The sequence below is a fragment of the Triturus cristatus genome, chromosome 2_1 (assembly GCF_964204655.1).
Source record: "Triturus cristatus chromosome 2_1, aTriCri1.1, whole genome shotgun sequence".
NCBI classification, from domain to species: Eukaryota; Metazoa; Chordata; class Amphibia; order Caudata; family Salamandridae; genus Triturus; species Triturus cristatus.
The window spans coordinates 16,020,244-16,048,021 of record NC_140581.1 but is presented as its reverse complement, the minus strand read 5'-3'; the positions used below and the strand labels follow the sequence as shown (position 1 = coordinate 16,048,021).

The following is a 27,778-nucleotide window of genomic DNA, read 5'->3' as shown; positions in this document are numbered from 1 at the left end:
GTGGTGGTCGCACCCAAAAGGTCTTCATCCCAGAGCCTTCAGCCTTTCTTCAAACCAGAGGATCTCAATAGAAAACCACAGGGCACCCGATATCGAAACAGCACTCTGCACCCGGCCGCCCCAGTGCCGCTGAGGGTGCACTTTTGGTGCCTACTTGGTGCCTACTTGTTTCCCCCTTTGCCCCGACCTAAACCCTAGGAGCTTTGCTCCCACAGCCGTGTGACCTGCTTGCCAGCAGCCACCAACCGGAGACCCCTATCCTCCATAGGATAACATTGGGCCTCAACACTCTGCACCCGGCCGCCCCAGTGCCGCTGAGGGTGCAACAACAGTGCATCACTGACCCTGGGGACCCCTGAGTCTAACCCCGGAACCTTAACTTCCACAGTTTTTTACTTACCTGCAAGCCGATAACCTGTTTTTCCTCCCTATAATAACATCGACAATTTTCTTTCGAAAAAACAAATAAGTGTGGAGTTTAAAACTTGAAATATTCTTTAAAAATCGTAACAATAACCTCAACTGTTTTCAGAAAATGTCCCAGTGCTGAATCTAGTCATCCAGCACTGATTTAGAAAATGTATCGTAAAAGTTACTTAATATTGAAAAAGCCCATTCATTTGAATGTACTATACCTGCTAAGTGTTACAAACTGCTTTCTTAACTGAAACCAAAATCAGTATAATTTCTACAGCAATTTTGAACTGTGTTCACACAAGTAATTTATTACTGCAAAGTATCGATATGCTTACCTGTCCCAGGCTTGCTTGGTTCTAGAAATATAACAGTATATTTTTTATACAAAAGCAATTGGCCTATAGTTCAGTTCTTGAGTGTGTGAATTAATTTGCTGACTGAGTGTGTACATCAAATGCTTAACACTGTCCTCTGATGCTGCCTTACTGCTCGACCAAGCTACCACTTTAAAGGGTAAGGTTCTATCTAACTTTAACTTCTGCCTACCTCAGGGGACTCTTGGACTCTATACACACACTGTACCTCACTTTGGTGCAGTATATATAGAGCCGGTTTCTTACACACCCTCACTCTGGTGGCACAACTCACTGGTTTCCTGAGTCTTGTATGAAGTTCTGTGGGTGATGTGGTCTGTTCGGTGTTTGTGTTGGCACCACTGGTGTCCTGGTTCTTTGGATGGAGTGGTTTGCACAGTGTTTGTGCTGGCACCACTGGTGTCCTGGGGCTTGTATGCAGCTGCTTTGGGAGATGTATTTTGTTTAGTGTTTGTGCTGGCACCACTTTTTTCCTGGATCTTTGGGTAATGTGGTTTGTACAGTGTTTGTGCTGGCACCAATGGTGTCCTGGGACTTAGGGTGATGTGGTTTGTACAGTGTTTGTGCTGGCACCACTGGTGTCCTGGGTCTTTGGGTGATGTGGTTTGTACAGTGTTTGTGCTGGCACCACTAGTTTCCTGGGTCTTTGGGTGATGTGGTTTGTACAGTGTTTGTGCTGGCACCACTGGTGTCCTGGGGTTTGTGTGCAGTTGCTTTGGGTGATTTGGTTGTATAGTCTTTGTGCTGGCACAACTGGTGTCCTGGGGCTTGTGTGCAGTTGCTTTGGGTGATGTGATTTGTACAGTGTTTGTGCTGGCACCAATGGTGTCCTGGATCTTTGGGTGATGTGGTTTGTACAGTGTTTGTGCTGGCACCACTGGTGTCCTGGGGTTTGTGTGCAGTTGCTTTGGGTGATGTGGTTTGTACAGTGTTTGTGCTGGCACCACTGGTGTCCTGGGTCATTGGGTGATATGGTTTGTACAGTGTATGTGCTGGCACCAATGGTGTCCTGGGTCTTTGGGTGATGTGGTTTGTACAGTGTTTGTGCTAGCACCACTGGTGTCCTGGGTCTTTGGGTGATGTGGTTTGTACAGTGTTTGTGCTGGCACCACTGGTGTCTTGGGTCTTGGGGTGAGGTGGTTTGGACAGTGTTTGTGCTGGCACCACTGGTGTCCTGGGTCTTTGGGTGATGTGGTTTGTACAGTGTTTGTGCTGGCACCACTGGTTTCCTGGGTCTGTGGGTGATGTGGTTTGTACAGTGTTTGTGCTGGCACCACTGGTGTCCTGGGTCTTTGGGTGATGTGGTTTGTACAGTGTTTGTGCTGGCACCACTGGTTTCCTGGGTCTGTGGGTGATGTGGTTTGTACAGTGTTTGTGCTGGCACCACTGGTGTCCTGGGGTTTGTGTGCAGTTGCTTTGGGTGATTTGGTATGTATAGTCTTTGTGCTGGCACAACTGGTGTCCTGGGGCTTGTGTGCAGTTGCTTTTTGGGTATGTGTTGTGTTCAGTGTTTGTGCTGGCACCACTTGTTTCCTGGATGTTTGGGTGATGTGTTGTGTTCAGTGTTTGTGCTGGGCTGTCATTTTTCTGGGTGAGTTTTGTGTGTTTTGCATTCGGATGGCTGGAGGATGTGGAAGTTGAGCAGGGAGGTTACATTTGGATATGGTTGATCACAGGAGCATTAGACTGATGATATTTTGACTAAAAACCTTGGTGAAACAAGTGTCAATGAAAGTTGAGTGCTGGATGGTTGCAGACGTTGAAGGCATCTAGACAAAGGACATCAGTGGCACATGGGCAGCTTGTGAAAACTCCTAGGGATCTTTTCCACGACGCCGACTGCTTTTGTGATGTTTTCATTCTTCCATTTCTTCCCCCAGATTGGATTCCACATTAAGAACAGGGTGCAGGACCTTGGGCATGGCTGTGCGTCTCTGGTGCATAAAGCTGGAGCTCTCCAGTGCAGTCCTAACGACGCCTACACCAAGAAGGAGCTCATCGAGTGTGCTCGCAAAGTTTCCGAAAAGGTTAGACGACTCTCGGCCACTCCGTCTGTCACTCAATCATTTCTTACCCCGTGTCACTCTCCGTTGTACCCTCTCATACGGCTGACCACTTTGGTGATCCCACTCCTTGGGCTTCTTTTCTGCTTGCTCTTTTCGCCTTCCTGCAATTCCTCCTCAAAGTTCCCAGATCATTTCCTTCACTCCCCTCCTCTCCCACTCATCATTCTCTGACCTTTTGTATTTTTCTTTTATCTTCTTTTCACCCAGTGTCCCATAGCTTTTAACTCACTGTCCACTTGTCCTCCCCCTTTCTTTTGCATCCCTAACTTCCCTCCTGATTCCCTTTCACCTTTATTTTATATATTGTGCCTTGCTGTTGCTTTCCTCCTCTTGCCTTGCATACTCTTTCAGCATCTGCTGCTCTGCTCCATTTCCTCTTGTGGACCTGACCTTCTTTCTTCTACTTATTGGCGTGTTTCTCTCTGCAGGTTTCTCATGTGTTGGCTGCCCTGCAGGCTGGTAACCGTGGCACTCAAGCTTGCATCACAGCTGCCAGCGCAGTGTCTGGCATCATCGCTGACTTGGATACCACCATCATGTTTGCTACAGCAGGCACGCTGAACCGGGAGAATGCTGAAACATTCGCTGATCACAGGTAAGTCTACGTCCTTGAGGTCGTTCTGCAGTCAATTGGCTTCTTTAGAAGTAATGCTCTACAAATATCTTTGCTACAAAGGGCCCTGTAATGAATACAAGACGAGAAATGATTAGAAATCAGAATCCGAAATGCTTCAGTCTTTTCACTTTGCTCCTTGTCCGCTTTGTCGCTTTGCACTGCTAAGGTGTGGCGGGGGTAGGGTTCTCAGCACCTAGATACGTGCTTTCCAAGTGCAAACACGTATTCTGTCATTTGGCAAACTATTAGAAATTAAGAGAGTGCAATGTGGAGAGCAAGACGAGTGTCTGTAGATAGCACCAATGAAGTGGCTGTGCTAACATTCTTTCGTAATCTCTGTTGCGTGTTTGTCAGTAATCATCCATCCAGTTTAGATGGCCACATGTCCAAAAGGAGGAGGAGCAGTTTAAGACAGTGAATACACATTCTCTCAAAATGGCATAAAAGTAACATCACAAATCTAAGAGCAGAAAAAGCACAAGTCTCAGCTACACTATGCTCAGACTTAAAGCTAGAGGAATAACTCTCAGCAAGAGCCTCGGGTGCAGCTTTAGCACTGCCCTCTCAGTACGGAGTGAGAGGCTCAGGTGTAACATTAGCACTGCCCTCTCAGTACGGAGTGAGAGGCTCAGGTGTAACATTGGCACTGCCCTCTCTCAGTACGGAGTGAGAGGCTCAGGTGTAACATTAGCACTGCCCTCTCAGTACGGAGTGAGAGGCTCAGGTGTAACATTAGGTTCAAGGCATGTGGGCTGCTGAATTCATATCTGTGCATAGATCGCCGCCTATTGTTGGGTCCGGATGATTGCACATTGTTGTCCTGGAAGAGTCTTCGAAGTATCACGAGATAGGTGGCTCCTCCCCTGGACTACAGTGCGCATGGGCATCCTCTCCATCCTTAGATTGTTTTTTTCCGCCATTGGGTTCGGATGTGCTTATCTTAGCTCAAGTTCGGAAACTTTAGTTTAAGGCCAAAAGGCCTTTAGATCTCGTCGGTATTGTTCACGTTCGGTATCGACCAGTTTATTTTGTGTTTTAGTACCTTCTTCACGCTTTTCGGATCCGCTTCGGTCCGAACATCGATCGACGATGGAATCGAGGACTCCCTTCAAGAGATGTCCTTTATGCCATGCGAAATACCCACACGTCGATGTCCATCCGGTGTGCAACAAATGTCTCTCACCGGATCATGATGAGTCGAAATGTATGGCCTGCGCACGGTTCCGCTCGAAGAAGACTCTGCGGAATCGACGGGCAGCGAGATTGGAGGCACAGCAATCTGCGCCTGCCCCGGTCATCATCTTCAGCACCGAGGACGAAGAAGCCGAGAGCGTAGAAGACATAGACTCCAGCCACGCTTCCGAACATGACTCCCGATCGGAAGACGATGATGAGGTGATCTTTGAGGACGAAGACGTCGTCGAAGAGGTAGGAGACTACAATGAGGCCCTTGGGACCGTGGAAGATAGCTCCAGCGAAGAGCTAGGCCAACCCGTCGATACGGAGGCCGAGAGACAAAGTCGTCATAAGGCTCAGGTCGAGGGATCGCCTGCGGGCCTTACCCAAGATCAATCACACGGTTCTTCGGCCCCGCCTCAAGGCCCGGCCTCGAACATTTCACAGGAGCCATTAATATCAAAGACGACTGGATTTCCTTCAGTGAAACCGAAACCGTCCGTCGCACCGGTTACATCGAAACCGAAAGTGAAACAGGTTGCGATCGGATCGAAGGCCTCGAAGCCCTCCACTCCTTCGACGCCGGCACAGGTCATCGGCACCGAACACACCCAAAAGAGATTTCGTTGCCGAGCTCACCGCGACGGGTCCCGGCGCCGAGCCAAAGAACAAGGCCCTCGGTCCCCACAAGGCACCTCGGCCTATGGCACCGAAGATTACGGCCCAACCCACCAAGGTCAAGGTGGTCGATCCGTCTGCGTCGACATCGAAGGGTGCGGCGCCTGCCAAATCATCTGCTCCGACGAGCGTCGATACCTACCTTCGGATCGACGACCCAAAGACTGGAAATAAGTCGGATACCGCTTCGACGCCTGCCTCCAAGGTGCCTATCGGTTCCAAAGCGCCATCTGCGTTCACCTTGCAACAGGTCTCAGCGTCGTCGCAACGCATCAGGGACCGGGCAACCCTCCAACCTACGTTGGGTCCCTGTTGGAAAACCACTCCCACACTAGAAGGGGTGGTGGTGGTCTTCCGGACACACTGTGGTAGCTTGGCTCGAGTGGTCAGGAAACAGGCACCGTGCTAAGCATACAATATACCCAAACAATAACCATGCGTGCATCCGTTCCAAAAACGACTCTACACCGTAAAAATTATGAAAATATTCTTCTTTATCTTTTTCTCTCAGTTGCTGATTGGAAAAATAAATAAGTCAATCACAATATACAAATTTTAAATAGTGCAGGTCAGATAAATATTGTCTGAAGATTCAATAAATAGGGATGATCATAAATACAAGGGACATAAATATAAGTGCAGGTAATACAGGCAATTAAATATTCTGAGGCATTAAATACTGAACCAATAAATATTGTACACCAACAAGTCCTGTAGACCAATAAATATAGTGAAGCAATAAATATGTAAAAACTCAATAAATACAGTGCCCCCAATAAATAATTAAAAGTATACAGCCACACTCATGTAATCAGATCACTTTTCAATTCTTAAGGGCTGATTTGGCCCAGGCACAGCTTGTAGGGTTGTGGAAGGCTTGAGGGGTTCTACTCCCTGGCTGGGACAAGGCTGAGGCCTAAACTGAGGTAGATCAAGGGGGGAGTACCAGTGCCCTGGCTTTCTCTCTCCACACAACCTCTCTAGGTTAGTCCCAATTCACCCCTGGCACAGTCAGGTTGGTTCCAGCACCTCCCTAGCCCCTTAGAGCAGTCTCTCAGGTCTCCACAGGGCCTTAGGCGCCCTCTACTCCACTTACTGCCCTTTTTCTGATGCTCCGACGCCGCTGGAGTCGTGTCGATGCCGTGAGGCGGTTCCGGTTCGGTCTCGGCGGCCTCGGCACAATGTCAGTTCTAGACGACGCCGGTAGGCGGGTCCGGTCCGATGTCGGCGGCCTCGGTTCGATCTCGACCTCCGATTCGACGGCGTCGGGCAGTCTCTACTCGACGTCGACTTCGGGCGGCTCCGGTCCGATGGCGCTCTCGGCTTCGATGACGTCGGCCGGCCTGGCCTCGATGTCGACTTCCGGCGACTCCGGGGTGCGATCCTCACCCCCGACCTCCGGTGCTCCTCCTCTCAGGTTCCGGGCGACTCCGGAGTGCGATCCTCACTCCCGACCTCCGGTACACTTCACCTCGGTCTCCGACGACTCCGGAGGGTGGACTTCACTCCTCCGATGACGCCGCTCACTCGACCTCGGTTAACTTCCTCCTCGACCTTTGGTATTCCTCACGACCTCCGTCGGCGCCCTCTCACGACCTCAGGCGGCTCCGGGTACGACGTCTGCTTCTTCAGTCAGCGCCGCTTCTCCACCTCGGGCTCCAGGTCTCAGGCTACTCGACGCCGGACTCCAGGGAAACCAGTTTCCAGGTCAGGATCTTGCTGCTTTCTGCTTCTAAGGCCTGTTCCTGCTGTCCAGGTCCTTAGGATGAGTTTTTCTGGCTTCTTCCCACACAGGGCTACAGGCTGGGATCCATCAGTAGGGACTAGTATCAAGGGTGGGTTTATGGACCCCACTCCAGGCACAAGTTTCCACCCCTGCTGCTTCACTCCTTCCTCCTTCACTGTTGTGCTGCTCTCCCTTCACCAGTCAGGTGCCAACTGCCAGCTCCAACTGCCAACACTCTGTCTTAACCTCCCAACATTCTAAACCGCCTCCAACTGTCACAGAGTTCTGGAATCTTCTGGAATGTTCTGGAAGGTGCTGGTAGGTTCCAGTGGATGCTGGTGATGTCACAGGTGGCCACCATTTTGTGCTCCAGGCCCTCAGACAGAAGTTTCAGGGGTAGGTAAAATGGCTCCCTGAATCTGTAGCCACACGAAAAAGTCTGGTGGTTCCCAAAAAGGAAAAATTCAAACAGGGTTTGAGGCAAAAGTGGGACAAAATAAATAATGATGAGGAGGGACCACCCAAAGGGCTGACAGGTCTAACAGTCCCGAAACGCAGAAGGCCGCAAAATCACACTCGGCGCCGGCGCACATCACATTTGGATTGCCGCCGCCCAAGGCACCGAAAATGTCCGAAATTCGGACACGTGTCCACCAAACACAGTCACTATCCACTGGACAAATCGATATCGAGCCTTCACAGGCACACTTTATCGACGCCGACACTGGTAGGCTGATGCTCCGCAAACGGAAAATCACACCAGAGAAAGGTTTGGACTCATACAAGATTCCTTTGAAACAAAAACTGCCGGCAGGTTCCGCACCAGTGCTTCATGAAACCTTTCAACCCTGCCTTCAGGACCCACCGTCCTTTTCTCCTACGCATTCAGAGGCAGACGCCGGAGAGGACTATATAGGGGATGATACCACCTACCCTGGGGATATCGATCCTGATGACCACCTGCAAGACCCAGATCAGGCATGGGATGACCCACCGACCAGGGTACCGCACCAGATACTCCTGACACGCAGCTTTATAATATAAAGACATCTCCCACAGAGGACACTGCTGCCTTTATTGCCCTCATAGAACGGGCTGCTGCCAATCATGGAGTGGAACTCCATTCTGACACTGTAGAGGAAGATTTCTTAGTGGACACATTCGCCTCCTCTGAGAAAACCGTCAAAACTCTGCCAATGTTGAAGGGAGTTCTAAAACCTGCAAAAGACATTTTTAAAGAAACAACCAGGGCACGGGTGTTGAGCCCCAGAATCGAAAAAAAATACAAGCCTGCACCCGGAGACCCTATGTACATTAAGGGTCAGTTACCATTAGACTCCATGGTTGTTGCTAATGCTCGCAAACGAGCACATTCACAAACAACGGGTGATGCTCCTCCCCCCGACAAGGAGTCCAAAGTGCTGGAGACATCAGGCAAAAGGATAGCAGCGCAAGCGGCAAACATCTGGCGCATTGCCAACACCCAGGCACTCTTGGCCCGTTATGATAGGTCACACTACGACAGACTAGAATCACTGCTACAACACTTGCCAGATGAATATAAAGAGGCAGCGGAGCTCCTCATCAGAGAGGGACAACTCCTTACAAATGCGTCCATCAAATGCGCACTGGACGCAGCCGACACTGCGGCGAGGGCAATCAACACAAGCGTCATGTTGAGGAGGCATGCATGGTTAAGAATCTCAGGCTTCAAGCCTGAAATTCAGAACAATATCTTAAATCAACCGGTCAACCCAGACTTTTTATTTGGCCCCGAGGTTGACACTACCCTCGAAAAAATTAAGAAAGATACTGAAACTGCAAAATCAATGGGGGCTCTGCAGTCGCAGCAGTTTCGGAGTGGCTCCTTTCGTTGCCCCGGGAATAGAGGAGCAGCTAGAGGTCAGGGGTCCCAGCAGCAGTACAATAAAGGGGGTACGCAAAGTAACTATGATAAAAACAATAGAGGTGGATATCGTGGATCCAGCACCAAAGGCAGAGGACGTGGGTACGGCAACACCAGGTCCTCCCCCAAAAACAAACAGTGATGCCTTCTCCCTGCCCCCCGACCACATAACACCTGTCGGGGGGAGACTCCAACAGTTCCTGTCAGTCTGGAAATCCATCACCGCAGACAGGTGGGTCAGGGACATTATCCAGTACGGTTACTGTCTAGAATTAACGTCCACTCCACCCAACATACCGCCAAAGCACCGTCCTATGTCCGTAGAGCACTTGGCATTATTGCAGCAGGAGGTACTAAGTATGCTGCAAAAAGGTGCAATAGAAATCGTGCCCGTAAACCAACAAGGGACAGGGGTGTACTCTCTGTACTTCTTAATCCCAAAAAAGGACGGATCTCTCAGACCTATACTAGACCTGAGACCCCTCAACCACTACATTCTATCAGAGCATTTCCATATGCTCACCCTACAGCAGGTTCTACCGTTACTCAGTCAGGGAGACTTCCTAGCCACACTGGATTTGAAAGATGTGTATTTCCACATACCCATACACCCATCGCACAGAAAATATCTCAGGTTCACTATTCAGGATCACCACTATCAGTTCAAAGTTCTCCCCTTCGGAGTAACAATGGCACCCAGGGTCTTTACCAAGTGCCTAGCGACAGTGGCTGCACATCTACGGAGACAGCAAATTCACGTCTTCCCTTACCTGGACGACTGGCTTGTTCTGGCAAAGTCAGCCCAGCAATGTGCCAGCCACATGTCCCTCACCATTCACCTTCTTCACAGTCTAGGATTCTCACTAAATTACCCAAAATCACATCTTCAACCCGCACACGTACGACAGTACCTGGGCGCGACCATAAACACTCTGGCAGCCACAGCTCAGCCAAATTTAGTGAGGATCAACAGCATGCAACTGCTGATCGCAAAGTTCAAACCTCAACACTCCCTTCCAGCGCGAGTGTTCATGCAGTTGATAGGCATGATGGCCTCCTGCATTTTCATAGTCCCGCATGCGAGACTACATATGCGCCCGCTTCAGGAGTGCTTGGCACGTCAATGGAATCAGGCTCAAGGACAATTAACAGACCTAGTGTTGGTGAGCGGTCGGGCATACAACTCTCTGCATTGGTGGAATCCACAAAACCTTTGCAAGGGCCGACCGTTCCAAGAGCCTGTTCCGCAAATAATACTGACGGCGGACGCGTCTCTCCAGGGATGGGGAGCTCATGTACTCAATTACACAGTGCAGGGACTATGGACGACACAGCAAAAGAAGATGCACATCAACCTTCTGGAACTGATGGCAATCTTCCTGGCAATGAAGGCATTCAAAGTACACTTATGCAACAGTCGTGTTGATCCGGACGGACAACATAACCGCCATGTACTACATACAGAAGCAGGGAGGAACACACTCTCCACAGTTGTCTCATCTGGCTCAGAGCATGTGGAAGTGGGCCATTCAGAGGAACATATTCCTCATGGCGGAACACCTCCCGGGCAAGGACTACCAGATGGCGGATCTGCTCAGCAGACACAGCCACCAGATGCACGAGTGGGAGCTACATCCATCAGTACTCCAACCGTACTTCCAGCAGTGGGGTCATCCAGAGATAGACCTATTCGCCACAAGGGAAAACGCAAAATGCCAAAGCTTTGCCGCCAGGTTTCTGCATCCACAATCGCAGGGCAATGCGATATGGATGAACTGGTCCGCCAGATTTGCGTACGCTTTTCCCCCAGCGCCATTAATACCGCTAGTGGCACGCAAACTGCGACAACACTGACTGACACTCATCCTAGTTGCTCCAACATGGGCACGCCAACCATGATACACCACCTTTCTAGAACTTTCCGTGGTGCCGCATCAAAGGCTGCGGATCACACCCGCACTTTTAACGCAGAACCATGGCGAAATTCAGCACCCAGATCCGCAACAGCTGAACCTGGCAATCTGGCTCCTGAAGTCTTAGAGTTTGGCTACCTAAACCTGCCACCTGACTGTATGGATATCATCAAGGAGGCCAGGAGACCCACAACCAGAGCTTGCTATGCGGCTAAATGGAAAAGGTTTGTCATTTACTGCAACAACAATGACATTAACCCGCTGGACGCATCCATTCAGAACATAATCTGTTACCTCTTACACTTATACCGATGCAATCTGGCATACAGCTCCATACGTATACATTTAACCGCGATAGCAGCCTATCTTCAAAACAGGCAGCACCTCTCTTTATTCAGAGTGCCTGCCCTCAAAGCCTTCTTAGAGGGACTCAAACGAGTGATTCCCCCAAGACACCCACCGGCACCAGTGTGGAACCTCAATGTGGTCCTCACCAGATTAATGGGTCCACCTTTTGAACCTCTCCATTCATGTGAGATTCAATTCCTCACCTGGAAAGTAGCTTTCTTAGTGGCAATCACTTCGTTAAGAAGAGTTAGTGAACTCCAGGCACTAACCATTCAAGAGCCATTCATACAGGTTCACGCAAACAGAGTTGTACTACGTACCAACCCCAAATTCATGCCTAAAGAGATATCGCAGTTCCACATGAATCAGACTATTGAACTGCCTGTTTTCTTTCCAAATCCACAAAATGTCGCAGAGAGAATGCTCCATACACTAGATGTAAAGAGGGCCCTCATGTACTATATAGACAGAACAAAGGATTTTAGGAAAACAAAACAACTTTTCGTTGCCTTTTCTCCACAACACAAGGGCAACGCCATTTCCAAAGCAGGGATAGCCAGATGGATCGTTAAATGTATTCAAATTTGCTATCAAAAAGCTAAACGCACATTAACGATTCCCCCACGAGCCCACTCAACACAAAAGTTAGGGGCGTCCATGGCTTTCCTAGGAAACATTCCTTTGCAGGAAATATGTAGAGCAGCCACATGGTCCACTATACATACATTTACCAAACACTACTGTGTAGATGTACACTCAAAACAGCAGGTAGCTGTAGGACAGGCTGTTCTCAAAACTCTTTTTCAGACTGCTGCAGCTGGCACGGGCAGCCGCTGCTAATGGAGGGACTGCTATATAATCTATGCACAGATATGAATTCAGCAGCCCACATGCCTCGAACTGAATATGGTACTTACCAGTATGCATCTGTTCTTGGCATGTAGGGCTGCTGACATTCATATCGCCCACCCTCCTCCCCGGTGCCTGTAGCGGCTGCAGCACTCAGAATTACTGTATAGCATGGTCATCACTTACTGTATCTACTCCATCACTGCCACAATGTCGAAAAACAATCTAAGGATGGAGAGGATGCCCATGCGCACTGTAGTCCAGGGGAGGAGCCACCTATCTCGTGATACTTCGAAGACTCTTCCAGGACAACAATGTGCAATCATCCGGACCCAACACTTGGCGGCGATCTATGCACAGATATGAATGTCAGCAGCCCTACATGCCAAGAACAGATGCATACTGGTAAGTAGCATATTCACATTGCCCTCTCAGTACGGAGTGAGAGGCTCAGGTGTAACATTAGCACTTCCCTCTCAGTACGGAGTGAGAGGCTCAAGTGTAACATTAGCACTGCCCTCTCAGTACGGAGTGAGAGGCTCAAGTGTAACATTAGCATTGCCCTCTCAGTACGGAGTGAGAGGGTCAGGTGTAACATTGGCACTGCCCTCTCTCAGTACGTAGTGAGAGGCTCAGGTGTAACATTAGCACTGCCCTCTCAGTACGGAGTGAGAGGCTCAAGTGTAACATTAGCATTGCCCTCTAAGTACGGAGTGAGAGGGTCAGGTGTAACATTGGCACTGCCCTCTCTCAGTACGGAGTGAGAGGCTCAAGTGTAACATTAGCATTACCCTCTCAGTACGGAGTGAGAGGCTCAGGTGTAACATTAGCACTGCCCTCTCAGTACGGAGTGAGAGGCTCAGGTGTAACATTAGCACTGCCCTCTCAGTACGGAGTGAGAGGCTCAGGTGTAACATTAGCACTGCCCTCTCAGTACGGAGTGAGAGGCTCAGGTGTAACATCAGCACTGCCCTCTCAGTACGGAGTGAGAAGCTCAGGTGTAACATTAGCACTGCCCTCTCAGTACGGAGTGAGAGCTCAGGAGTAACATTAGCACTGCCCTCTCAGTACGGAGTGAGAGGCTCAGGTGTAACATTAGCACTGCCCTCTCAGTATGGAGTGAGAGGCTCAGGTGTAACATTAGCACTGCCCTCTCAGTACGGAGTGAGAGGGTCAGGTGTAACATTAGCACTGCCCTCTCAGTACGGAGTGAGAGGCTCAGGTGTAACATTAGCACTGCCCTCTCAGTACGGAGTGAGAGGCTCAGGTGTAACATTAGCACTGCCCTCTCGGTACGGAGTGAGAGCTCAGGAGTAACATTAGCACTGCCGTCTCAGTAGGAAGTGAGAGGCTCAGGTGTAACATTAGCACTGCCCTCTCAGTACGGAGTGAGAGGCTCAGGTGTAACATTAGCATTGCCCTCTCAGCACGGAGTGAGAGGCTCAGGTGTAACATTAGCACTGCCCTCTCAGCACGGAGTGAGAGGCTCAGGTGTAACATTAGCACTGCCCTCTCAGTACGGAGTGAGAGGCTCAAGTGTAACATTAGCATTGCCCTCTCAGTACGGAATGAGAGGGTCAGGTGTAACCTTGGCACTGCCCTCTCTCAGTACGGAATGAGAGGCTCAGGTGTAACATTAGCATTGCCCTCTCTCAGTACGGAGTGAGAGGCTCAGGTGTAACATTAGCACTGCCCTCTCAGTACGGAGTGAGAGGCTCAAGTGTAACATTAGCACTGCCCTCTCAGTACGGAATGAGAGGCTCAGGTGTAACATTAGCACTGCCCTCTCAGTACGGAGTGAGAGGCTCAGGTATAACATTAGCACTGCCCTCTCTCAGTACGGAGTGAGAGGGTCAGGTGTAACATTAGCACTGCCCTCTCAGTACGGAGTGAGAGGCTCAGGTGTAACATCAGCACTGCCCTCTCAGTACGGAGTGAGAGGCTCAGGTGTAACATTAGCACTGCCCTCTCAGTACGGAGTGAGAGGCTCAGGTGTAACATCAGCACTGCCCTCTCAGTACGGAGTGAGTGGCTCAGGTGTAACATTAGCACTGCCCTCTCAGTACGGAGTTAGAGGCTCAAGTGTAACATCAGCACTGCCCTCTCAGTACGGAGTGAGAGGCTCAAGTGTAACGTTAGAACTGCCCTCTCAGTACGGAATGAGAGGCTCAGGTGTAACATTAGCATTGCCCTCTCAGTACGGAGTGAGAGGCTCAGGTGTAACATTAGCATTACCCTCTCAGTACGGAGTGAGAGGCTCAAGTGTAACATTAGCACTGCCCTCTCAGTACGGAGTGAGAGGCTCAAGTGTAACATTAGCATTGCCCTCTCAGTACGGAGTGAGAGGGTCAGGTGTAACATTGGCACTGCCCTCTCAGTACAGAGTGAGAGGCTCAGGTGTAACATTAGCACTGCCCTCTCAGTACGGAGTGAGAGGCTCAAGTGTAACATTAGCATTGCCCTCTCAGTACGGAGTGAGAGGGTCAGGTGTAACATTGGCACTGCCCTCTCTCAGTACGGAGTGAGAGGCTCAAGTGTAACATTAGCATTACCCTCTCAGTACGGAGTGAGAGGCTCAGGTGTAACATTAGCACTGCCCTCTCAGTACGGAGTGAGAGGCTCAGGTGTAACATTAGCACTGCCCTCTCAGTACGGAGTGAGAGGCTCAGGTGTAACATTAGCACTGCCCTCTCAGTACGGAGTGAGAGGCTCAGGTGTAACATTAGCACTGCCCTCTCAGTACGGAGTGAGAGGCTCAGGTGTAACATTAGCACTGCCCTCTCAGTACGGAGTGAGAGGGTCATGTGTAACATCAGCACTGCCCTCTCAGTACGGAGTGAGAGGCTCAGGTGTAACATTAGCACTGCCCTCTCGGTACGGAGTGAGAGGCTCAGGTGTAACATTAGCACTGCCCTCTCGGTACGGAGTGAGAGCTCAGGAGTAACATTAGCACTGCCCTCTCAGTACGGAGTGAGAGGCTCAAGTGTAACATTGGCACTGCCCTCTCAGTACGGAGTGAGAGGCTCAGGTGTAACATTAGCACTGCCCTCTCGGTACGGAGTGAGAGCTCAGGAGTAACATTAGCACTGCCCTCTCAGTACGAAGTGAGAGGCTCAGGTGTAACATTAGCACTGCCCTCTCAGTACGGAGTGAGAGGCTCAGGTGTAACATTAGCACTGCCCTCTCAGTACGGAGTGAGAGGCTCAAGTGTAACATTAGCACTGCCCTCTCAGTACGGAGTGAGAGGCTCAAGTGTAACATTAGCACTGCCCTCTCAGTACGGAGTGAGAGGCTCATGTGTAACATTGGCACTGCCCTCTCTCAGTAAGGAGTGACTCGCTCAGGTGTAACATTAGCACTGCCCTCCCTCAGAAAGGAGTGAGAGTCTCAGTAAGGAGTGAGCTGCTCTGGACCGGTGACTGGGCCTTCGCAGTAAGGAGATAGGGCTATGTACCGATGATGGGGCCCACTCAGTAAGGAGTGAGCGGCTCCGTACCGGTGATAGTGCCCTCTCAGTAAGGAGTGAGGGCTCTGGAGTGGTGACAGGGCCCTCTCAGTAAGGAGTGAGCGGCTCTGGGCCGGTGGCAGTGCCCTCTCAGTAAGGAGTGAGGGCTCTGGAATGGTGGCAGTGCCCTCTCAGTAAGGATTGAGTGTTTACTCACCGCTGACAGGGCCCCATTGGTAAGGAGTGAGGGCTCTGGGCCGGTGACAGGGCCCTCTCAGTAAGGAGTGAGCGTCTCTCGACCAATGACTGGGCCCCCTCAGTAAGGAGTGAGTGGGTCAGTAAGGAGTGAGAGCTCTGGATCTTTGGCAGTGCCCTCTCAGTAAGGAGTGAGTGGCTCTGGAGCGGTGACAGGGCCCTCAGTAAGGAATGAGTGTCTCTGGACCGGTGACAGGGCCCCCTCAATAAGGAGAGTGGGCTCTGGAGCATGTGACCTGTCCCCCCTCAGTAAGGAGTGAGTGGCTCTAGACCAGTGACTGGGCCCCCTTAGTAAGGAGTGAGTGGCTCTGGACCGATGACGGGGCCCCCTCAGTAAGGAGCGAGGGCTCTGGACCGGTGGCAGGTCCGCCTCAGTAAGGAGTGAGGGCTCTGGACCGGTGACAGTGCCACCTCAGTAAGGAGCGAGGGCTCTGTGGCAGGGCCCCCTCAGTAAGGAGTGGGTAGCTCTGGACCAGTGACAGTGCCCCCCCTCAGTAAGGAGTGAGGGCTCTGGACCTGTGACAGTGCCCTCCCAGTAAGGAGTGAGGGCTCTGGACCTGTGACAGTGCCCTCTCAGTAAGGAATGAGCGGCTCTGGACCAGTGACAGGGCCCTGTCAGGAAGGAGTGAGAGCACTGGGCCGGTGACAGGGCCCCCTCAGTAAGGAGTAAGGGCACTGGACTGGTGACAGGGCCCTCAGTAAGGAGTGCGCTGCTCTGGACCGGTGGCAGGGTCCTCTCAGTAAGGAGATGGGGCTATGGATCCATGACCGGGCCCACTCAGTAAGGAGTAAGCGGCTTTGTACCGGTGACAGTGCTCTCTCAGTAAGGAGTGAAGGCTCTGGACCGGTGACTGTGCCCCCCCCCTCCTCAGTAAGGAGTGAGGCTTCTGGACCGGTGACGGGGCCACCTCAGTAAGGAGTGAGGGCTCTGGACCGGTGACAGTGCCCCCTCAGTAAGGAGTGAAGGCTCTGGACTCGTGACAGGGCCCTGTCAGAAAGGAGTGAGAGCACTGGCCCGGTGACGGGGGCCCCCTCAGTAAGGAGTTAGAGGCTCAGTAAGGATGAAGGCTCTGGACTGGTGACGGGGCCCCTGTATCACCTGCCTCATAGTGCTTGCATAAGGGAAGGCTGAGGTCTGCAGAAAAGATAATGGAGTCAAATAAAGTGAACACATTTCAAACATTGGGCAGACAGGGAAGTGACCGGTGTAGTGACAGTGTGGGGGGGTAGTGTGTACTGGGGTAATCAAGGAGTGATTGTCGATGTGTATGGTGGTGGTTCATTGCTGATCTGTCCCTCTCCTTTCATCCTCCAGGGAGGGCATCCTCAAGACGGCCAAGGCTCTGGTGGAGGACACCAAGGTCCTGGTGCAGAATGCCACGGCCAGCCAGGAGAAGCTGGCCCAGGCCGCCCAGTCGTCAGTGGCCACCATAACCCGCTTGGCTGATGTTGTGAAGTTGGGCGCTGCCAGCCTGGGAGCTGATGACCCGGAGACCCAGGTAAATACCGCACCTTTCAAGCGAGCCTTGGCACTCTGCTGCACTGCATCAGTTGGGTGTGAGGATTTTCAGCTGACCCTAAATGCGTAATGACCTTTTTGTTAACCTTTGTCTAGTGCTGGTTTGTGTTCCGTAGTGCTTAAGTTCTGCAGTCTCCTGCATGTCATAATTGTGGCTACAAAGAGGCTCAACTGTACCAGATTGCTTTTTATTTCATTAAAAAAAATTTCTGAGAGTTGTCTTGATGGGAATGTCTCCTGCCTAATGCTGCGCACGTACACTCAATCGCAGGCCTCTGCTGTGTTTTCCAGTGGGAGGCCTGCCTTTTCACAGCCATCATGCGTGTTTGCTGAGGGATGCTTTGGCTGACAGTGCTGTGGGACCCAGAGCAGAGCTGTCTGGCCTGTATGAGCCTCACCACGCCTGCCCCTTCTGTTACAAGAGAGACTCTGGCCACTTCACATGAGCTGGGCAGGGTGTGCTTTGAATCCGGTCTTTGTCCTCCCGTCTCTCCTCATGCACTCCACCTCTAAAGTGATGCGTCAACTCATGCAGCGAAGCCCTGTGCGTCATCCAGTGTGCCTGGGTAGCATGTACATGTAGAATAGGGGTGTGGTAGTATGTGCCTGTATGTGTTTATTGGGTGGATGCGAGGTCAGTGGCATCCATCTTGGACTGCCACCGAAAGCATGCTGTACAAGATGGAGACTGGAGGTCCCTGCTACACTAGCGGTGTGCCTCGCTAGCACGCTCTGTGTAGTAATAAACTGAGGTGCAGGTGGACGGAGACAGGGCTCGCATTGCAAATGAACCGTTGATTTGCTCTGCCTGTCTTCCTTCCTAGAGTGCACCCATGAGAGGAGCTCAGCTGGAGGGTGAGAGGTGTCTGAAGGCCGCAGCCTTCCCTGAAGGGCCACTTCCTTCTAGAAGGAGGCTGACTGGTGTCAGGTGTGAAGGGTCTGGAGGCAGCAGCCTTTCCTGCACAGTCACTTCCCTCTAGAAGGTGGCTGTCGGGTGTCAGGTGTGAAGGGTCTGGAGGCAGCAGCCTTCCCTGAAGGGCCACTTCCTTCCAGAAGAAGGCTGACAGGTGTCAGGTGCGAAGGGTCTCTTCTCTTTGTGTCTTATGGTGAACTTCAACCAATGAGACTCCCAGCGTCGCCCTCACTGCTGCTGTCTCCTGGAGCAGAGAGTGTCTCTTCCTGAAGATGCTCAGAGAGAAGAAACCGCCTCAGAATGATTCCAGGACAGGAAATGAACTGTGCCAAGGTCTAACCGTGTAGGCAACACCCTGCAGGCATCCCTCACTTGACAGCAGCTTCCCAGACAGGGGACCATCACAAGAAGAATTCTGCAATAATCGGTTGGAGGAGTTCTGGATCTGTTTGGAAGAGGATTCTGCCAGAGTCCTGAAGGTATCCCTGCAGGAGGGAGTCTTCCTCAAGTGGCTTCCTCGTGAGGCACTACCTTGATGAATTCGACTGATCGTCTTTGCGACATCACAAAGATGCCTTGAGCGGATTCGGGCTCTGCTGATGTAGTCTGCAGAAAGAACAGAAGGATACTAAAGAGAGCAAACACAAGCAGATGATGGACGGAGCGCTGAAACTTATCAGACACTCGCCCCCAATCACAGACCTGGTTTGTGAAGAGCAACCCAAAAGTGTGTTCTGTGTGCCCAAATGCTCTGTGCCCTTCTGGGTTGAATCCATCATCATTCTTTAGCTCACTTTGACAACTCAGTTCAGACCCAGCTATATGCAAATCAGTCTTGACCCTGCGCCTCATGGGAGTAGTCCAGCTCGAACTGCCAAGCCAGGTCTTCCCTGGACCCCTCATCAGCCAGGCTAGCTTGAATCCAGTGGCTACGTGAGCGAGGGACCCACGTCTGGGCATACCCTGCCAACCTAGGGGGAACAAAGTAAACACATGGAGATGATGGACGGAGCGCTGAAACTTTTCAGACACTCATCCCCAGTCACAGATCTGGGTTGTGGAGAGCAACCCAAAAGTGTGTTCTGTGTGCCCCAGTGCTCTGTGCCCTTCAAAGCGAACCCCATTCAGTGAGCTGTGCTGGCCCAAGTGACACCACCTCCTGTAGAGGAGAAGAACCGACCTCTGGACACTGCATTGGCTGGAGCGACCTCTAGTGACTCATTGACTGTTGCATCGCTATTGAGCTAATGGAAGACCTCGCAACATCCGTCACACCCCGATGGGACTGTAGAGCGCAGGTCATGCACTCACCCTCTTCCGACTGTAGCCTGTGCCTCTTGTTTGTGTGGGGGGTTTGTCTTGAGCCTGAGAAGGACCTTGACCATTACAAGCTGAATCCATCAGTAGCCTCGCCTCTGAGGCCCCTCTTCCAGGGACAGAGATGAGCTTGGCTACCGAACATGAGGTCCTTTATGGGGTAAAGAAGTGCAGCAGACTAGATTTGTGGGCAGCCAACCAATAAGCCACATTGGAGACTGGCACTTTGGCCACACACTTTCTGAAAGCCGCTTACCTTGCATGCTCTGATGAGCACCTGTCTAGTTTGTCTTCTGTAGTTCTGATTTCCTTAAGTCCGTGTGGGTAAAAGTGAGTAAAGAGATTTGAGTACTTTTTAGTTCGAGGCATGTGGGCTGCTGAATTCATATCTGTGCATAGATCGCCGCCTAGTGTTGGGTCCGGATGTTTGCACGTTGTTGTCCTGGAAGAGTCTTCGAAGTATCCTTGGATAGGTGACTCCTCCCCTGGACTACAGTGCGCATGGGCATCCTCTCCATCCTCAGATTGTTTTTTTCCGCCATTGGGTTCGGATGTGCTATCTTAGCTCAAGTTAGGAAAATATTTGGTCGAGGCCAAAAGGCCTTTAGTTCGCGTCGGTACTGTTTATCGATCGGGTTTCGATAGCATTTTGTTAGTTTACTAACTTTCAGCACCGACTTCTTTCGCATTTACCTGTCCATCGACTACTTCGACGATGGAATCCAGGACGCCATTCAAAAGGTGTCCGGTATGCAATGCGAAGTACCCACACATCGACGTCCATCCGGTGTGCAACAAATGCCTTTCGCCGGACCACGACGAATCGACATGCATGGCCTGTGCCCGGTTCCGTTCCAAGAAGACTCTAAGGAACCGAAGAGCGGCGAGACTCGAGGCGCGGCACGCGGCACCGGCCCCAACAGACATCTTCGACGAGGCCGACGTCGAAGAATTAGAAGTCATACCCTCCAGTCCCGTTTCCGAACACGACCCCGGATCGGACGAGGGCGACGAGTCACTTTTCCACAGAGGTGAAGACGACACCAAGGTAGGAGACGACGAGGAGGCCTTAGGGGCCGAAGAGAGTAGCTCCAATGATGAACAAGGCCTACCTGTTCAAACCGAAGAAACAACAGCGCCACAGCCTTTGGCTCCGGTCGAGGGATCGCCTTCGGGCCTTACCCGAGACCCATCCCGTAGTTCTTCGGCCCCGGCCTCGGACGTTCAGTGGCAGCCATTGCTGCATAAGCCAGCTGGTTTCCCTACCACAAAACCGAAACCGAAAGCTGCTCCGGTTCATACGAAACCGAAACTGAAAGTGGCGCTGGTCGGATCGAGGCCTTCCACGCCTTCGACGTCAGCGCAACGCGTCGGCACCGACCGCACCAAGAGGGACTTCGGTGCCGAACTGGAATCGGGCGACAAACCTACTCGGCTGCCGACGCCAACGACACCGAGGGCAATACCGCCTGCTTCGCCTCGCGTCGCTCCCTCGACGACGCCGATGCCTCACGTGTCGAAGACGTCGACGGTGATCTCCACACCTCGACTCGAGGACCCGCCGGCACCGAAAAAATCCACGCCCGGCTCTACAAACCTGCCCGGTGCCAAAGCCTCAAAGACGCCCCAAGTGCGGCCTGCTGCGACGCAAAGCAAAGCAACAAAACCACGGCGGCCCTCAAAGACCCGTCGGGTTCCGGCCCGATCGGAGCTCCAGCAACCTCTACGGGGCCAGCCAACATTACCTTCGGCTTGCCTCCGTCAACAATCCCGAAGATATTCCAACTCAGGACACGAGTTACCCAGCCTCCGGTTCCACCGGACGAGACGTCTCCGTCACGTGTCATCGACGCCGACACTGGCAGGCTGATTCTCCACGACCGAAGGATAACTTCGGAACCGCCATTGGACCCTTTCAGGATCCCACTAAAAAGGAAGCTGCCTGTGGAATCGGAACCTCTCCTTTATGAACCGTTCCATTCCTCCTACCAGGATACACACCGGTTCTCCCCCACACGCTCCGACACGGATGCATTGGAGGACTACATGGATGACCAAGCACCCTACCATGTAGACACAGACCCTGATGACCAGCAGGACCCTGATCAAACTTGGGGCGACCCTGCAGACCCCAGTGCACCTCTCGATACACAGGACCCACAACTCTATGGGGCAAAAACATCTCCCACGGAGGATACTGCGGCGTTCAACGCTCTTATTGAACGTGCTGCAAATAACCATGGGGTACAGCTTCACTCAGATACCATCGAGGATGACTTTCTAATGGACACTTTTGCATCCTCAGAAAGACATGTAAAAACTCTGCCAATGCTGAAGGGGGTCCTCAGACCAGCTAAGGACATTTTCAAGGAACCCACCAGGGCACGAGTGATAAACCCCAGGATTGATAAAAAATACAGATCAGCACCTGGGGATCCTACTTACATCAAAGGACAATTACCACTCGACTCCATCGTCGTAGCGAATGCTCGCAAGAGGGCACACTCGCAAACGACAGGTGACGCTCCTCCCCCGGACAAAGAGTCCAAGGTGCTAGAGACCTCCGGCAAGCGAGTTGCCGCCCAGGCTGCCAACATATGGCGCATAGCCAACACTCAAGCGCTCCTCGCTCGCTACGATAGAGCGCACTATGACACATTGGAGCAACTACTCCAACATCTCCCTGACCAGTTCAAAGAAGGTGCAGAACTTCTTATCAGAGAGGGACAGCTACTCACAAATGCTTCCATCAAATGTGCACTAGATGCTGCAGACACGGCTGCCAGGGCCATAAACACAAGCGTCATGCTGCGACGACATGCCTGGCTACGAATCTCGGGATTCAAGCCTGAGGTACAAAACAACATACTGAACCAGCCCGTCAACCCCGACTATTTATTCGGCCCAGAGGTTGACACCACCCTCGAAAAGATAAAAAAGGACACGGACACTGCAAAGTCCATGGGCGCCCTCCAAACTCAGTCCTTTCGGAGCGGCTCCTTTCGTCGCCCCGGAAACAAGGGGGCTGGTAGAGGACAGGGGTCACAACAACCGTATAACAAAGGCAATACACAGACCACCTACGATAAAAACACCCGAGGTGGATATCGTGGCTCCAGTACAAAGGGCAGAGGACGTGGCTACGGCAACACTAGGTCCTCCCCCAAGAACAAGCAGTGACGCCCTCTCCCTTCCTCCCGACCACATAACACCTGTCGGGGGAAGACTACAAAGGTTCCTGTCCACGTGGAACTCCATCACCACGGACAGGTGGGTCAAAGATATTGTAAAATACGGTTACTGTCTGGAGTTAACCTCCACTCCACCCACAATACCACCAAGAAACCGTCCTATGTCCTCAGAGCACTTAACGCTCTTACAGCAAGAGGTGCAAAGTATGCTTCTAAAAGGCGCTATAGAGGTCGTCCCCATCCACGAGCAGGGTACGGGGGTTTACTCCCTCTACTTTTTAATTCCAAAGAAGGACGGGTCGCTCAGGCCTATATTAGACCTGAGACCCCTGAACCAGTACATTCTTTCAGAGCACTTTCACATGCTCACCCTACAGCAAGTCCTTCCGCTTCTCAAGCAGGGAGACTTCCTAGCCTCACTGGACCTCAAGGATGCGTACTTTCACATACCCATCCACCCCTCACACAAAAAATACCTCAGGTTCACTGTTCAGGGGCAGCACTATCAGTTCAAAGTCCTTCCCTTCGGCGTGACAACAGCGCCCAGGGTTTTCACGAAGTGCCTAGCTACGGTGGCAGCACATCTACGGAGGCAGCATATACACGTCTACCCCTACCTAGACGACTGGCTCGTTCAAGCGAAGTCAGCCCAGCAATGTGCAAGCCACATGTCCCGCACCATTCACCTTCTTCACAGTCTGGGATTCTCACTAAATTACCCAAAGTCCCATCTCCAGCCCGCACACGTACAACAGTACCTAGGTGCGACTATAGACACTCTGGCGGCCACAGCTCAGCCAAATTTAGTGAGGATCAACAGCATACAACTGCTGATCTCCAAGTTCAAACCCAATCACTCGCTTCCAGCGCGAGTGTTTATGCAGTTGATAGGCATGATGGCCTCCTGCATCTTCATAGTCCCGCACGCGAGGTTACATATGCGCCCACTTCAGGAGTGCCTAGCACGTCAGTGGAATCAGGCTCAAGGACAGTTGAAAGACCTAGTGTTGGTGAGCGGTCGGGCATACAACTCTCTGCATTGGTGGAATCCACAAAACCTTTGCAAGGGCCGACCGTTCCAAGAGCCTGTTCCGCAAATAGTACTGACAGCGGACGCGTCTCTCCAGGGATGGGGAGCTCATGTACTCCACTACACAGTGCAGGGACTATGGACGACACAACAGAAGAAGATGCACATCAACCTTCTGGAACTGATGGCAATCTTCCTGGCCATGAAGGCATTCAAAGTACATCTGTGCAACAAAGTCGTGTTGATCCGGACGGACAACATGACTGCCATGTACTACATACAGAAGCAGGGAGGAACACACTCTCCACAGTTGTCTCATCTGGCTCAGAGCATGTGGAAGTGGGCCATTCAGAGGAACATGTTCCTCATGGCGGAACACCTCCCTGGCAAGGACAACCAGATGGCGGATCTGCTCAGCAGACACAGCCACCAGATGCACGAGTGGGAGTTACACCCATCAGTACTCCAACCGTACTTCCAGCAGTGGGGTCATCCAGAAATAGACCTATTCGCGACAAGCGAAAACGCAAAATGCCAAAGCTTCGCCGCCAGATTCCCACATCCGCAGTCGCAGGGCAATGCGATATGGATGAACTGGTCCGGCAGATTTGCGTACGCTTTTCCCCCAGCGCCGCTGATACCGCTGGTGGCTCGCAAACTACGACAACACTCCCTGACACTCGTCCTAGTTGCTCCCACGTGGGCACGCCAGCCGTGGTACACCACCTTCCTCGAACTTTCCGTGGTGCCGCATCAAAGGCTGCGGATCAAACCCGCGCATTTGACGCAGAACCATGGAGAGGTTCAGCACCCAGATCCGCAACAGCTGAACCTGGCGATCTGGCTCCTGAAGTCCTAGAGTTTGGCTATCTCAACCTGCCACCTGACTGTATGGACATCATCAAGGAGGCCAGGAGACCCACTACCAGGGCTTGCTATGCAGCCAAATGGAAAAGGTTCGTCATTTATTGCGGTAATAATGACATCAACCCGCTGGACGCATCCATCCACAACATCATCTGTTACCTCTTACACCTATACCGATGCAATCTGGCGTACACCTCTATACGTGTCCATTTGACCGCAATATCAGCCTACCTGCAAACCAGGCAGCACCTCTCTCTATTCAGAGTGCCTGCCATCAAAGCATTCTTGGAAGGGCTCAAACGAGTCATTCCACCTAGTCACCCACCGGCTCCAATGTGGAACCTCAACTTGGTCCTCACACGCCTGATGGGTCCACCCTTTGAACCTCTACACTCATGCGAGATTCAATTCCTTACCTGGAAAGTGGCCTTCCTAGTAGCGATCACTTCCCTAAGAAGAGTTAGTGAACTCCAGGCACTAACCGTTCAAGAGCCATTTATTCAGGTTCACGCCAACAGGGTCGTACTACGTACCAACCCCAAATTCATGCCCAAGGTAATATCGCAGTTCCACATGAATCAGACTATTGAACTGCCGGTTTTCTTCCAAAACCCACAAACTGTTGCAGAAAGGGCACTACATACACTAGATGTACGGAGGGCCCTCATGTACTACATCGACAGGACTAAACCATTCAGGAAGACAAAACAACTGTTCGTTGCCTTTGCCCCACACCACAAAGGTAACGCCATCTCCAAAGCAGGGATAGCCAGATGGATAGTTAAGTGTATTCAAATCTGTTATCAAAAGGCAAAACGCACATTAACTATTCCACCACGAGCCCACTCAACACGTAAGTTGGGGGCTTCCATGGCCTTCCTAGGAAATATTCCCCTGCATGATATATGCAGAGCAGCCACATGGTCCACTACACACACATTTACAAAACACTATTGTGTAGATGTGCAGTCAAAACAGCAGGCAGCTGTAGGACAGGCTGTTCTCAAGACACTTTTTCAGACCGCTGCAGCTGGCACGGGTAGCCGCCGCTAATAGAGGGCACTGCTATGTATTCTATGCACAGATATGAATTCAGCAGCCCACATGCCTCGAACTGAATATGCTACTTACCAGTATGCATCTGTTCTTGGCATGTAGGGCTGCTGACATTCATATCGCCCTCCCTCCTCCCCGGCGCCTGTCGCAGCTGCAGCTCTCAGAATTACTGCAAGCATGGTCATCACTTTCTGTATCTACTCCATCACTGCCACAATGGCGAAAAACAATCTGAGGATGGAGAGGATGCCCATGCGCACTGTAGTCCAGGGGAGGAGTCACCTATCCAAGGATACTTCGAAGACTCTTCCAGGACAACAACGTGCAAACATCCGGACCCAACACTAGGCGGCGATCTATGCACAGATATGAATGTCAGCAGCCCTACATGCCAAGAACAGATGCATACTGGTAAGTAGCATATTCATTATCAAGTGAAACCACCGCCCTTGACCTTGCATTATAGGACGGTATAGGATGCGTTGTTGAGTCCTGAGTTTCTAACCCTGCACCATCTCCAGAAGGTTTTGCTACTCTGAGGGTTACTTGTTAAAGGGGTGTACTCTGTGCTTAGTATCCCCCATCTCTAGTATGCCAGACCCCAGGACCACAATGATGAAGGGACGCAACCACCTCAGTTGAGGGCCTGTAGGCCTTTGGTACCCTGGATCCATTTGTCCAACTGTGACAGGTGTTCTTTTTAGAAAATGTGCCAATGTTCAAACAAAATAATCAATTAAAACTTGTTTCATCGCTTCTGGAACAAAGATAATGAGGAAGGTGACATTTACTGAGAATTCACCAGCAAGGAATTTCCCGTTGCACAGATTTACCTCAGCTTCACGAACAGAAGCAAATAGGCGCAACAGATGGACAAGAGGAAACCAGATGCTCTTAGTCCATTACTGTCGTGTTGACTTTCATCTGAAACATTTCCTTGAGCTGAGTCAGCTAAAGCTTCTTTTGCATCATGGGGACATCCTTGCAGTGGTTCTGTCTGTTGCTTCTGATGGATGCTTCACCTTTAGATTCTTCTTGTTGAATCTTGTCGGAAGCTCGCTCTCTCTATAGTGTCCCAAATGAGGTACACTGTAGAGTCCGTCCAGGCAGCCCTTACTGGTGTACAGAGGCACAAGGAACAAACCCAAATGCTCTCTTGTGTGCTAGTGTGGGCAAGCAGCTTATGCTTATCAGAGGGTAGTGCCAAGCATTTGTTGTACTCACAGAGGCAATAAATGAGAGACAGTCCAGAATAAATCACGAGACCTCCGTGGGCGGCACTACAGACGCTCCAGTGCAGTCAGTATAATGGGGACATTGCGCCACCAGGTATCAGATCATGCTAACGGCTGCACACCTGACAGTAATTAATGACTGAGGGCACCTATCAGGGGACCATCCAACCTATGCTTTAGAGAGACTCCAAATTCAGACTCATTCAGATCTCCACTACATCTATGGTGGCAAGGGGGTAAGACGACTACTGCCGGCAACCTCATGGACCTCTAAGACGTGAATTAAGAACATGCTGGGTAACCTGAAAAACTTGAGGGACGTATGCGAAATTACAATTGATTGGGAGGCGGCGCTAATGCATCCGAGAGGTAGCCATTAAACTAAGGGTGTGATTAATTCAAATATATTTCGATATGGCCCGCTTGCACAGAATTGGATGGGCAGAGACGCGTGAATGTCTATGTTGTGGAACAGAGAGAGGTACATACACACACACATTGTGGGAATGCCCTCGCATTCAATCGTATTGGTCCACAATTTTAGTCAAACTCAACAAGATACTAGGGGAACAGATACCAATGGATGTCAAATACATCTTGCTGGCCATCCCCACAGAGATTGATATTCCCAGAAGCAAACTCATAATCTGATAGAGACTACTAGCCGCAGATTCCTTAACGTAGAATTAAACCCAGGCGTGAGACTGGATCCGGAAATTTTTTCCACAGCATCTCTGCGTGCCGGGGGCGGTACCACGTGACCCCGCCCTGACGTCTACGGACGTGACATCAGCGAGGTCACATAATCCCACCCTGGCCCGCTGATGTCAGTTTCCTTCTTTTCCGCGTGCAACGCGGATCCGGAGTGTGCTCCTTGGCCT

The 27,778-nt window shown here is 51.4% G+C and overlaps 1 protein-coding gene across 7 annotated transcripts in view; it reads left to right on the top strand.

Annotated features, from left to right (window-relative positions):
* Positions 1 to 27,778, top strand: part of TLN1 (talin 1) — an 880,838-nt gene that overhangs the window by 684,275 nt on the left and 168,785 nt on the right. For all 7 annotated transcript variants that reach the window (XM_085627686.1, XM_085627681.1, XM_085627685.1 and 4 more), the window contains 3 exons: positions 2,672 to 2,818; positions 3,286 to 3,452; positions 17,085 to 17,268. In XM_085627686.1, the coding sequence (XP_085483812.1) occupies positions 2,672 to 2,818; positions 3,286 to 3,452; positions 17,085 to 17,268 (498 nt within the window). The remainder of the gene's footprint in view (positions 1 to 2,671; positions 2,819 to 3,285; positions 3,453 to 17,084; positions 17,269 to 27,778) is intronic.